General features: G+C 50.0%; 1 protein-coding gene across 1 annotated transcript; it reads right to left on the reverse strand.

Annotated features, from left to right (window-relative positions):
• Positions 1-1504: 1504 nt before the first annotated feature.
• On the reverse strand, positions 1505-7560 carry rpf2 (ribosome production factor 2 homolog). The gene is made up of 10 exons (XM_079255221.1): positions 7474-7560; positions 5878-6010; positions 5612-5649; positions 5338-5377; positions 5176-5257; positions 4221-4297; positions 4021-4120; positions 3666-3768; positions 3460-3604; positions 1505-1738 (listed from the first exon to the last, which is right to left on the reverse strand). The coding sequence occupies exons 1-10, from the start codon at positions 7494-7496 to the stop codon at positions 1544-1546; spliced, it is 936 nt and encodes a 311-aa protein (XP_079111347.1). The 5' UTR covers positions 7497-7560; the 3' UTR covers positions 1505-1543.
• Between the last annotated feature and the right edge of the window lie 3941 nt (positions 7561-11501).

Consider the following 11501-nt stretch of genomic DNA (forward strand, 5'->3'; position numbering starts at 1 on the left):
CCTCATGTTCTCCTCCTGTTCTCCTCCTGGTCCTCCTCTTGTTCTCCTCCTGGTCCTCCTCCTGTTCTCCTCCTGTTCTCCTCCTGGTCCTCCTCCTGTTCTCCTCCTGGTCCTCCTCCTGTTCTCCTCCTGGTCCTCCTCCTGTTCTCCTCCTGGTCCTCCTCCTGTTCTCCTCATGTTCTCCTCCTGGTCCTCCTCCTGGTCCTCCTCCTGTTCTCCTCCTGGTCCTCCTCCTGGTTCTCCTCCTGGTCCTCCTCCTGTTCTCCTCATGTTCTCCTCCTGGTCCTCCTCCTGTTCTCCTCCTGGTCCTCCTCCTGTTCTCCTCCTGGTCCTCCTCCTGGTCCTCCTCATGTTCTCCTCCTGGTCCTCCTCCTGTTCTCCTCATGTTCTCCTCCTGGTCCTCCTCCTGGTATCCTCACGTTCTCCTCCTGTTCTCCTCCTGGTCCTCCTCCTGTTCTCCTCCTGGTCCTCCTCCTGTTCTCCTCATGTTCTCCTGGTTCTCCTCATGTTCTCCTCCTGGTCCTCCTCCTGGTCCTCCTCCTGGTTCTCCTCATGTTCTCCTCCTCCTGCTGATTCTCCTCATGTCCTCCTCCTCCTGGTCCTCCTTCTGGTCCTCCTCCTGGTTCTCCTCATGTTCTCCTCCTCCTGGTTCTCCTCATGTCCTCCTCCTCGTTCTCCTCATGTTCTCCTCCTCCTGGTCCTCCTTCTGGTTCTCCTCCTCCTGGTTCTCCTCATGTTCTCCTCCTCCTGGTTCTCCTCCTCCTAGTTGTCCTCATGTTCTTCTCCTCCTGGTTCTCCTCATGTTCTTCTCCTCCTGGTTCTTCTCATGTTCTCCTCCTCCTGGTTCTCCTCATGTTCTCCTCCTTCTAGTTCACCTCCTGGTTCTCCTCATGTCCTCCTCCTCACCATCATCTCCTTATATCCTGCTCCTGCAGGTTCTCCTCATGTCCTCCTCCTCCCCAGGTTCAACCTGTCTCCTCCTCCTCCTGGTTATCCTCCTGGTTCTTCTCATGTCCTCCTCCTTCTGGTCCTCCTCCTGGTTCTCCTCATGTTCTCCTCCAGGTTCTTCTCATGTTCTCCTCCTCCTGGTTCTCCTCACGTTCTCATGTCCTTCTCCTCCTGGTTCTTGTCATGTTCTCCTCCTCTTGGTTCTCCCCCAGGTCCCTGCCCCTCCTCGTGGTTCTCCTCATGCTGGTTCTCTGGTTCTTCCAGGTTCCACGTTTCTTCCTGCTTCCAGCAGCATCAGCAGGTTCCCATCAGAAGAACCGGAAAACGTTCAGATGATGAAACGTCTCGGTGGATCAGAGGAAAACCTTCAACTCCTGCTGACGTTCCAGCAGGTTTACGGAGAATCCTGACGGGATGAAATGATCGGAGGAACGCATGAAGGAAAAAACAAGGAAAAGTTTCTTTTTAAGTTTTATTCATTTTAGAGATAAAAATAAACACAGAATCCAACATAAACAAATACAACATTTTTTTTCTTTTATCTGAAAAGGTCTGAAACAAACAGGTCACATGACCCACAGGTCACATGACTGCATCAGGAAGCAGCTTCAGCTGATTTGGCAGCTTTGGGAACCGGCCCCTCCTGCTCTTCCGCTGCCACCTCCCCCCTCCTCTTCCTCAGACCCTTCATCTTCCGTGTCTGCAGCTTGGACAGATCCTGCTTCTGCATGTGAACGCGGCCAAACTTGGTACCAAAGGCATCGTGGGAAATATTCTTCTTCTTCTTTGGCTGCAGCAGTGAAAGAGCAGATGTGTTAGTTTGAGTCATTTTAATGACGAAAAGATGCGCCGTGTTCACCGCCCACTTCATCAGTTCCACACCTGTTCTACTTCCTGTTAACGCATATCTAATCAGCCAATCAGAGGACAGCAACTTCATGCATCAAGCAATGCAGACAAGGTGAAGACATCATGGATGTGGAGCAGCTGTGAGATGATATCACAGCAATAAGGAATGTTTCCACCTTGTTGAATAACCGTGGGTCCAGACGGTGAGGTCAGGAGGTCAGGTACGGCGTTAAGCAAAGGAAACGGCAGGAAGCTGATGGTGAAGGACAAACTGATGGAAAGTTGCTGTAAACTCTGACGTCATTTTATTAGGTTTTTGTGATGTGCCTTTTTGGTAACAGAACCGAGTAGTTTAGTCCAGGGGTGCCCAAGTCCAGTCCTGGAGATCTACCATCCTGCAGCCTTTAGATGCAGCCCCTGTCCAGCACAGCTGAGTCAAACAGCTGAACTCCTCTTCCTCCTGCTGCTCCTCCTGCAGAGGCCTGCTAACGAGCCACTTATTCGGTTCAGGTGTGTTGGAGAAGGGTTGCACCTAAAAACAGCAGGATGGGAGATCTCCAGGACCAGACTTGGGCACCCCTGGTTAAGTCTGTCCTCTGACGCCACCTTCAGGACAAACGGAACATTACAGTTCTCTCTTCTAGAACCAGACGGTCTGTTGTGGAATCGGCAACCTTTAAAACTCTGAGCTATTCTTGACCTGTTAATCAGTATGTTTCCACGTCTTCCTGCTACTATCTACCTGCTGTCCTCACTGCAGCACCTCCACCTCAGCTGCATCCCAAACATCTTCTTGGCTTTATTCCAGCCATAGAGGATCATTATTTTCCTGCTTTTCTCATCACTTGTTGATCTTTGGCTGCTCCTGATTGGACGTTACCATCAGTTTAAGCTCTCTGATTGGTGGAAAGTCTGACAGGAAGCGTCTTCATCATCATGTCCAGGTGAAAATAGAGGTCTCTTAGCAACATGGTGATTGAAATGTTATAAATAATGGTGTTCTTGTGGATTTACAATATACAGGCAGTCCTCTGTTTATGCCGCAGAGAAACTTGAAATTCTGAGTAAGTCTGATTTTTACCCTTAAATACCGCCTTAATCACTAAATAACTACCTAAATACTCGTATTATACATCATTTTAATGAAAAACAGCACAGGCAGTTAAATTAGACAATTTAATTAAAATAAATACACAGGCGTCATCAAGCCTCCGCATCACACGCAAGAGCTTATACGGAACCCCTTAAGTTAGAAACTTGCTCTATTTTTACTTCTAACATTTATTAAGTGTTTTAATTTTCATGAGTCAAAACAACCAAAGTCAAGCGCTGCGTAGCCTGTAGTCTCTGAATAAACACTACATGTTATGTCTGGATCGTAAGTACTCCTGCTCCAACACACCTGAATCATATTAAATGGGTCCAACAGCCTATGGACTTCTGCACAATGACTCATTAATTTGAGTCAGGTGTGTTGGAGCAGGGACACCGTCTACCCCACAGAGTTACACTATGGTACGGGGGAGATGCTGCTGGGGGGCTGTGGGGGGTCTAAAGGTTGATGGGGGGGGCCTGGTCAGATCACATTCTGACTGACCAGGCCGCCCTCCTGCAGCGTTGTGATGCTCCGACGGCAGAATGAGACGCTGTCCTTGTTCTTACCTTCAGGGCTTTGGGCTCCTTGTGAGCCAGCTTGTACAGGTCATCCGACGCCAGGTGTGTTCTCCTTAAAACCAAGTCCAACGACGGCCCGATCTCCTCCAGCTCAATCCGGGGGGTCCGACACCCGGACTTCTTTAACAGACACCTGGAATTATACAGGACATCAGCATCTCTGCTGTAGCAGGAAAAGCGTCGGACTCCGGTACCTGTAGCTGCGCAGGTAGATCTTCCCCTCCAGGGCGGTGAAATGCAGAACGTGCTCCAGACCGGCCAGTCGGACCGCCGGCACGGTGGGGCCTCTGAAGAAGTCTGAGGACGGGACAACAAGCAGCGGCATTAGCTGGTGTTGGCTGGCGTTAGCTGGCGTTAGCTGGTGTTGGCTGGCGTTAGCTGGGGTTAGCTGGGGTTAGCTGGTGTTGGCTGGCGTTAGCTGGTGTTGGCTGGCGTTAGCTGGTGTTGGCTGGCGTTAGCTGGTGTTGGCTGGCGTTAGCTGGCGTTAGCCGGCGTTGGCTGGTGTTAGCTGGCGTTAGCTGGCGGACGGTCAGCATCAGGACTGCGTACCTATCAGCAGACTCTTCAGGCGTTTGTGCTCGTTGTCGGAGTCGAAGGCTTCTCCTGCAAACACCAGCATGGGTTTGGTTCCTTCTGGACACTTGGAGGTCTGAGAAACAGAACAGAACCAAGTGAGCGGTGAAACGCAGCCTGAGTCTGACTCCAGATCAGCGAGCAGGACTGCTGGTGGCCCACCATGACGGCGTTACCTTGATCTCACTGAGCGAGACGAATTTCTCCACACCGAGTTCAATCATGTCCAGGACGTGGAAGTCGAAGAGACGACCTGCAAGCAGCCAGAAGAAGCCAGGAAACCAGAATCAGAACAAGTTCTTCTTCTCTCTGACAAACACCGACTGAAGCTGAACAAAGATCATTTCTATCTTCCCTCAGTTCCACGCATGCTGCATTCAAATGCTGCTGAAAAGCTGGGGAATTCAAGCATCGTTTTCTGAGACCGAACACTTTTAACACCTGAGAATTATAACCGAAGCAGTCTGAGACCTGCTCATCAAAACCTGTCTTTAAGGCGGTACTTCCACGCTGCAGCAGGGTGACGAGATGGTCTGGAAGTATAACTCCAACTTAAATGTTCACAGGATGTCCCTCTCCCACTTAGAAATAACTTAAGAGAAAATTACGCTAGTCTGGTTTGAGTCCAGGTGACCCAGCTTTCCAGCAGCACCTGAACGCAGCATGTGGATCCGAGTCTGCAGGCCTGAGAGGAGCAGGCAGACCTTTGATATGTGAGTACGCAATGTCAGGTTTTCTCGTCTGACGATGCCTGATCCAGCATCTTCTCCGAGATCTTTTAAAGCTTTGCTTACAAAACAATAACTCAAACGGCTCCGGTCTACCTTCACTCCCTAATCCAGGCCTGCACTCCCTAATCCAGGCCTGCACTCCCTAATCCAGGCCTGCACTCCCTAATCCAGGCCTGCACTCCCTAATCCAGGCCTGCACTCCCTAATCCAGGCCTGCACTCCCTCTCCACATCTACGTTCCACCAGGGAAAGATGCCTCGTGTTACCACCAATACGTGGGACTAAATCACCAGCCAGACTGTTTGGTGACCGTGTGCTGATTGTTTTTACATGTAAAATGTAACACGCGTCATGAGACTGATTTTCCTCTGTATCCGGCTTCCCGACTCGGAGATTTTACCAAAGATGAGATTGTTGGGCCGTTTCTTGTTGTGGGAGCCGAACAGAAACAGGGAGCAGTCCGTCTTCTTGGAGAAAAACTCCTGAAAAGGATTAAAAACAGAAGTTAGGAACAGAAAAACAGCGTTAATGTTGAGTAGGGAAGGATTTCTGTGGCGCTCACCAGCGAGGTGGAGTCCTCAAAAGGCCGAGTGATGTTCTTTCTGAGGAGGAAAAGGTTTCCGTTAGCAACTAAATCCTGATCCGACTGGTGACGTAAAGCTCCAGTTTCCAGATGTTTCCTCTGAGTGTTTCTATTTCTGCTTCTAACTGAATCTACTGATCCTTCCACTCTCCATCAATCTTCCTTTCATTCCCAACCTTCTTCCTGAAGCAGACAAGTCGTCAGCACAGCTGCATCCGTCACGTCAAACACTCTGATCTGATTGATCACTTACTTCTTGTACAGCACTGCGTTGGGTTTCTTCAGGGAATACTGGAAATAATCACATCAAGTCACATCAGATCTCGTGATAACAAGTCTTTATTTTTATTTTCAGGCAGAAATCATCAGCATTTCTCTGATAATCTGGTGAAAAGCAACATAACTGATGTTATTCAGATTAAAATGACTGAAGAATGGATTAAATCTCTTACTGAGAATAATTAGAAATGATTAACGATTAAAATTTCTCAGGGTTTCCTTCACCATCGGACCACTTACGATGTCTTTGAGGGCCTGAGTGACGGTCTGCGTGGTGTTCCCTCCCTTCATGATCATGACGCTCTTGACATCCTCCGCCAGTTTGGCCGCTCTGTTCTCCAGGAAGCGCTTGGAGCGCCTCGTCTTTGGTTTTCTGAGGAAAACACCCCAAACAGCTTTTAATAAGAGTCTGATCAACCCTGATTTCCATCACTTTCCAAGTCTGACTGAGGAGAACAAATGTTCCACTTCGGCATCAGCAGAATCCATCCATTAGCGTATCGTAGGGATGTCAGCCTCATGCAAATGTTTGGACCCCCAACAGACTGCAGATATCACAGAGCTTTCATCCACCTGTCACACCTCCATCAGCATGTTCATTATAGACGCAAAGTGTTGGCGAAGGTGTTTAAAGCTGGTTTAATAAAGATGACGAGCCGACCGCCAACGAAGAAGAAAACTGATTCATCTGCTGGTTAATGCAGAACAACTAGTGTCTCCATTAGGACGAGGCGATTAATCGTATTTTTATCTCAATTACGATCTGGGTTTCCAACGATGATAAAAATAAAAGGGTGTGATTATTTTTCTCTCTGCAGTTTCCTCTCCTGCTGTCTTCAGCTGCTAATCGAGCGTCTCTGGCGTTGCAGCGCTGTGCTGTAAACTCCTCCCACAGCCGCTTTGCTTTCATTCAGACACTGTTGCCAACTTGGAGACTTTCTCGCTAAATCTGCAGACTTTTTTTGTTAAAAGTGACAAATCTAGCATCTTTTACTGGAGTTATTAGAGACTTTTCTGGTGTTGTGGCGACTGACTTGAAGGCACATATTGTTCTGCAGTTACTGTAAGGAAGGAGCAGCGGGAGCCTCTCCCGTCCTAAAGCACTCCCAGGCGGCCAGTCTCAGTCGGCTCCGGCTGCAGGTCAATGTAGAATAACTGCAGTAGGTTGAAAGGGTTAATTAACTTTCAGTTTATGTATTTACTTTTCAGTGTTATTTTAATGTCCAGCAATGAGGCTTGAAGTTCATAAAAGTGTCTCCATGGCACTTTGAATTAGGCAAATGTGGATTTGATTTAGAACTTGCCGTTTTTTGTCATTTCTGTGCAATAAAACTATTTGTCTACAGATCAATTTATAGCTCTACATATAAGTATCAGCCATGTTTTTGTCTCATATTTGCAGACAAACTGACAGCAAGTCATTAAGGGAGTACCACCACTTATTTTGTTCCACTTAAAGCACTGGTCATACTGGTCACCAAGGTTCCAGCAGAACATGTCCAGGAAGCATCTTCTGACCTAGTTTCAGATGTCTGAGTCCGTCCAAGAGGAGCAAGTCCCGTCGGTCCAAAAGGAACAAGTCGGTTCTGCTTTAACTTTCACATGAACGTCTCCTACTTTATATCTGATCATTTATATAATCAATATAGTCATTTACTAATAACCCAAAGCAACGATCCCGTAAAGCTGTTCATCCAGAAAATGGAGTTAATCCATAAAACGTTTAGACAGCAGGCGGTTCCGAGCGGTATCGTCTCTCTGGGCCACAGCACGTGGAACCAGCACGAGACACAGCTGCGTTCACGAGATTCTTTGGATAAAATAAGTTTAACTCACGTTACTCCGTCTAACTGCGTCATTTTCCTCTTTGTCAGATCCTGTAGCCTCCTGGTGGGTCCACGTGGTCTCCTGCTGGTCCACGTGGGAGGAAGACAACAGTCACATCTCTTCTTCTACGGTCACTCTCAGCTCAAACGCTCCTCTGCTGACTCACCACTGCCTCCTACCGGCCAGAGCTGCGCACCACAATGCAGATCAGCCGCTTTTTCACCAACTAACTAACTAACTAACAATAAACTTTCATCTTTACCACTGCTTAGTTTTCTCATTCTGCCTCATTTTATCCTGTTATTCACATCCTCTCCCTGCAGAATGGAAACCTAAATAAGACTAAATCTGAACAGTTCCAACATTTAATGCTTTACTAAATAATAAATCTCAAAGTTTAGTGTCGTTTAGCAGACAGTCGGATTTCTGGAAACAGCTGAGCCCGCTATTTCAGCGGTGATTTATTTAACTGATTACCTCATCATGTTGTGATTTTCTTGATGAGAAAATGAAGAGTGAAGCAGATTTCAGGGTAAATTCATCTCAGGAACACAGAAACTGCAGGTTTCGGGGCGAGGTCTGAAGGTAAATGTTGCAGATGTTTAACATTTTAATCAAAAATAATTTCATGCACAGCATTGACCTGAGAGAGGAGTGATGGAAGAAATCCTGCTGAAGCAAACCTGTTGGCTCAGGCCTGCAGAGGGCAGCAGCCACTGCACCAAGTTCTCCTGTTCTGCAGACTCCAGCAGCATGTGAAATGCAGTTCTCCTGCAACAGAGGCAGTGCTGCTGCTCTTTGTACATAGAGGCGGTTTGTTGCGGTAAGTGCAGGATGGGTAATAATTCTCCTTTCCTCTGAAGAATGGTGCAGAGACCAGTCCAGACGAGGAGTGAAACCCTGTGAGGAGTCAGAAATGATCAGATCTGTTTTAAGCTGTTTCTCCTCCACATCTTACCCAGAAAATGCTGAAGAGCTGAACATTTAGTCATTGAAGTACTTCTTGTTCCGTTCTGCTGTAGTTTTGTTACGACACATTTTACATTTGCAGACCGTTTAATTCCGACACATGAAAATGAGATAATTCCAGTGTTTATAAGTTCTGCAGTGAAACCCATCAGGATGCGAGACGTGGAGACATGTTAGAAAGCTCCAGTTTGGGTTTTTATCCAGAAAAGTGACAGAAATCACAAAAGGATCCATTCTCCATGCTGATGGAGGTTTTTATTCTTCGCTCTCCTCGAGCAGCTCAGGATGGAGGATTGGATCAGAGATTTCGGTTCATATGAACACGGTTAATATAAAATCAGCTGATGCTTTCACCAGACTACAAACGGACCAGTTAGATACTGGAGTGTGTAGAAGTGTCGGACTTTGTTGTGACCGAAGCTGAGGTGAAAGTTTCAAACCAATAAACAGACAGAATCACACAGTTTTTAGAGATTTTATTTAAGCATCAAGCTCATAGCACAGATATATTTAGCACATCTTGACCATCCAAAGAACAGCAAAAGAAAGAATTAGAAGAGCAAAGTGTGTCCTTCAGTACATCCTGACAGATCCGAGCCAGAGGCCTTTCCCTCCCAGACGCTCCGAGCAGGAACGTGATTCAGTCCACCCAGAGAAACAACGTGCTTCCTTTAAAACCAGAACAAACTCATGTGGCTTTTACAAAAACATCTGGACACAAAGTGAAGAAAAGAAAGATTGGTCCACAGCAGAAATACAAAATATTGTGTAAAATCTTCACCATTCAACTGCAACAGTGCATTTTGGGTCAACTGTAGAAAAATAAAAAGGTAATGATCCACACCAACAGGGTTAAAATGAACAGTGTGTGTGCGCCTCGTGCACGCCCTCCGCAAGCCGAGCCGACCGCTGGAGGAGCGTGACGCCAGCTGGAAGGGAAAATAAAAAGGACACCCCCGTTTCTCCGTCGGATCAGGATGCAGCAGCTCCAGCTGGTCGGACCAGAGGAAGACGATGCACAGACAGGAGGAGGAAGAAACGCTGCTAAACCGTCAAGCAGCACGGTACTAGAAGTCACATGCACCACCGGTGTCACAGGACCCCCGCCCCCCCCCCCCCCTCAGCAGACAAAGCCCATTCATCAAACAGGGAAAAATGCTGGGGGGCCAAAAAGAGAGCAGGCACAATAAATGTAATAAAACGGCAGTTTAGGCAGCAGTTACACGTGGAATGATCCGGGGTGGCCCTGCCATGCTCAGACCGGCGGGCCGCTATTGTCCGTTTGGTTGGGGAGGGGGTTGGGGGGGGGGGGCGGAAAGAGGCAGAGAGAGGTTGGATATTATGTGAGAAAAAGAAAAATGCTTTGCTGGCCAGTGAGGAGAAAAAGTGTCTAATTCATGGTTTCCCTTTAAACACGGGACGGCGGGCTAGCTCCGGGGGGGGGGGGGGGGGGGGGGCTCTCAGGGAGACGTACATTCAGCAGATGAACATTCGCAGGACGAGCCGTCATGGCGCCACTGGGTCGGATCACGTGGAGTCGCTACATTCAGGTCCTTAACAGAAAGAAGAACAGAGAGGACGCCAAACGCCTCGGCGGAGTCGGGGGGGGGGTGGGGTGGGGGGGGTGACGACGAGGGACGAGTCCAGCAAAGCCCAGCTGGTGGTGGAAATGGCCGCGATGAAGAAGAGTCAGGATCAACAGAAGAGGCGAGTTCTGACTGGATGTTTGGAGGACGAGCATCGGTGAACACGTCGCAGGACGTGTCGCAGGACACGTCGCAAGACACGTCGGTGAACACGTCGAGGACACGTCGGTGAAAAAGTCGAGGACACGTCGGTGAAAAGGTCGCAGGACGCGTCGGTGAAAAGGTCGCAGGACGCGTCGCAGGACACATCGCAAGACACGTCGCAGGACGCGTCGGTGAAAAGGTCGCAGGACGCGTCGCAGGACACATCGCAAGACACGTCGCAGGACGCGTCGGTGAACACGTCGAGGACACGTCGCAGGACACGTCGGTGAACACGTTGAGGACACGTCGGTGAAAAGGTCGCAGGACGCGTCGCAGGACACGTCGGTGAACACGTCGCAGGACGTGTCGCAGGACGCGTCGGTGAACACGTCGAGGACACGTCGGTGAAAAAGTCGAGGACACGTCGGTGAAAAGGTCGCAGGACGCGTCGGTGAAAAGGTCGCAGGACGCGTCGCAGGACACATCGCAAGACACGTCGCAGGACGCGTCGGTGAACACGTCGAGGACACGTCGCAGGACACGTCGGTGAACACGTTGAGGACACGTCGGTGAAAAGGTCGCAGGACGTGTCGCAGGACACATCGCAGGACGCGTCGCAGGACACATCGCAGGACGCGTCGGTGAACACGTCGGTGAAAAGGTCGCAGGACGTGTCGGTGAACATGTCGCAGGACGCGTCGGTGAACATGTCGCAGGACGCGTCGGTGGACGCGTCGCAGGACGCGTCGGTGAACATGACGCAGGACGCGTCGGTGGACGCGTCGGTGAACGCGTCGCAGGACGCGTCGGTGAACATGTCGCAGGACGCGTCGGTGAACATGTCGCAGGACGCGTCGGTGAACATGTCGCAGGACGCGTCGGTGAACATGTCGCAGGACGCGTCGGTGAACATGTCGCAGGACGCGTCGGTGAACATGTCGCAGGACGCGTCGGTGAACATGTCGCAGGACGCGTCGGTGAACATGACGCAGGACGCGTCGGTGAACATGTCGCAGGACGCGTCGGTGGACGCGTCGCAGGACGCGTCGGTGAACATGACGCAGGACGCGTCGGTGGACGCGTCGCAGGACGCGTCGGTGAACATGTCGCAGGACGCGTCGGTGGACGCGTCGCAGGACACGTCGCAGGACGCGTCGGTGGACGCGTCGCAGGACGCGTCGGTGAACATGTCGCAGGACGCGTCGCAGGACGCGTCGGTGAACATGTCGCAGGACGCGTCGGTGGACGCGTCGCAGGACACGTCGCAGGACGCGTCGGTGAACATGTCGCAGGACGCGTCGGTGGACGCGTCGGTGAACATGTCGCAGGACGCGTCGG

The sequence above is a fragment of the Telmatherina bonti genome (genome assembly GCF_933228915.1).
Source record: "Telmatherina bonti genome assembly, chromosome: 16".
Taxonomy (NCBI): Eukaryota; Metazoa; Chordata; class Actinopteri; order Atheriniformes; family Telmatherinidae; genus Telmatherina; species Telmatherina bonti.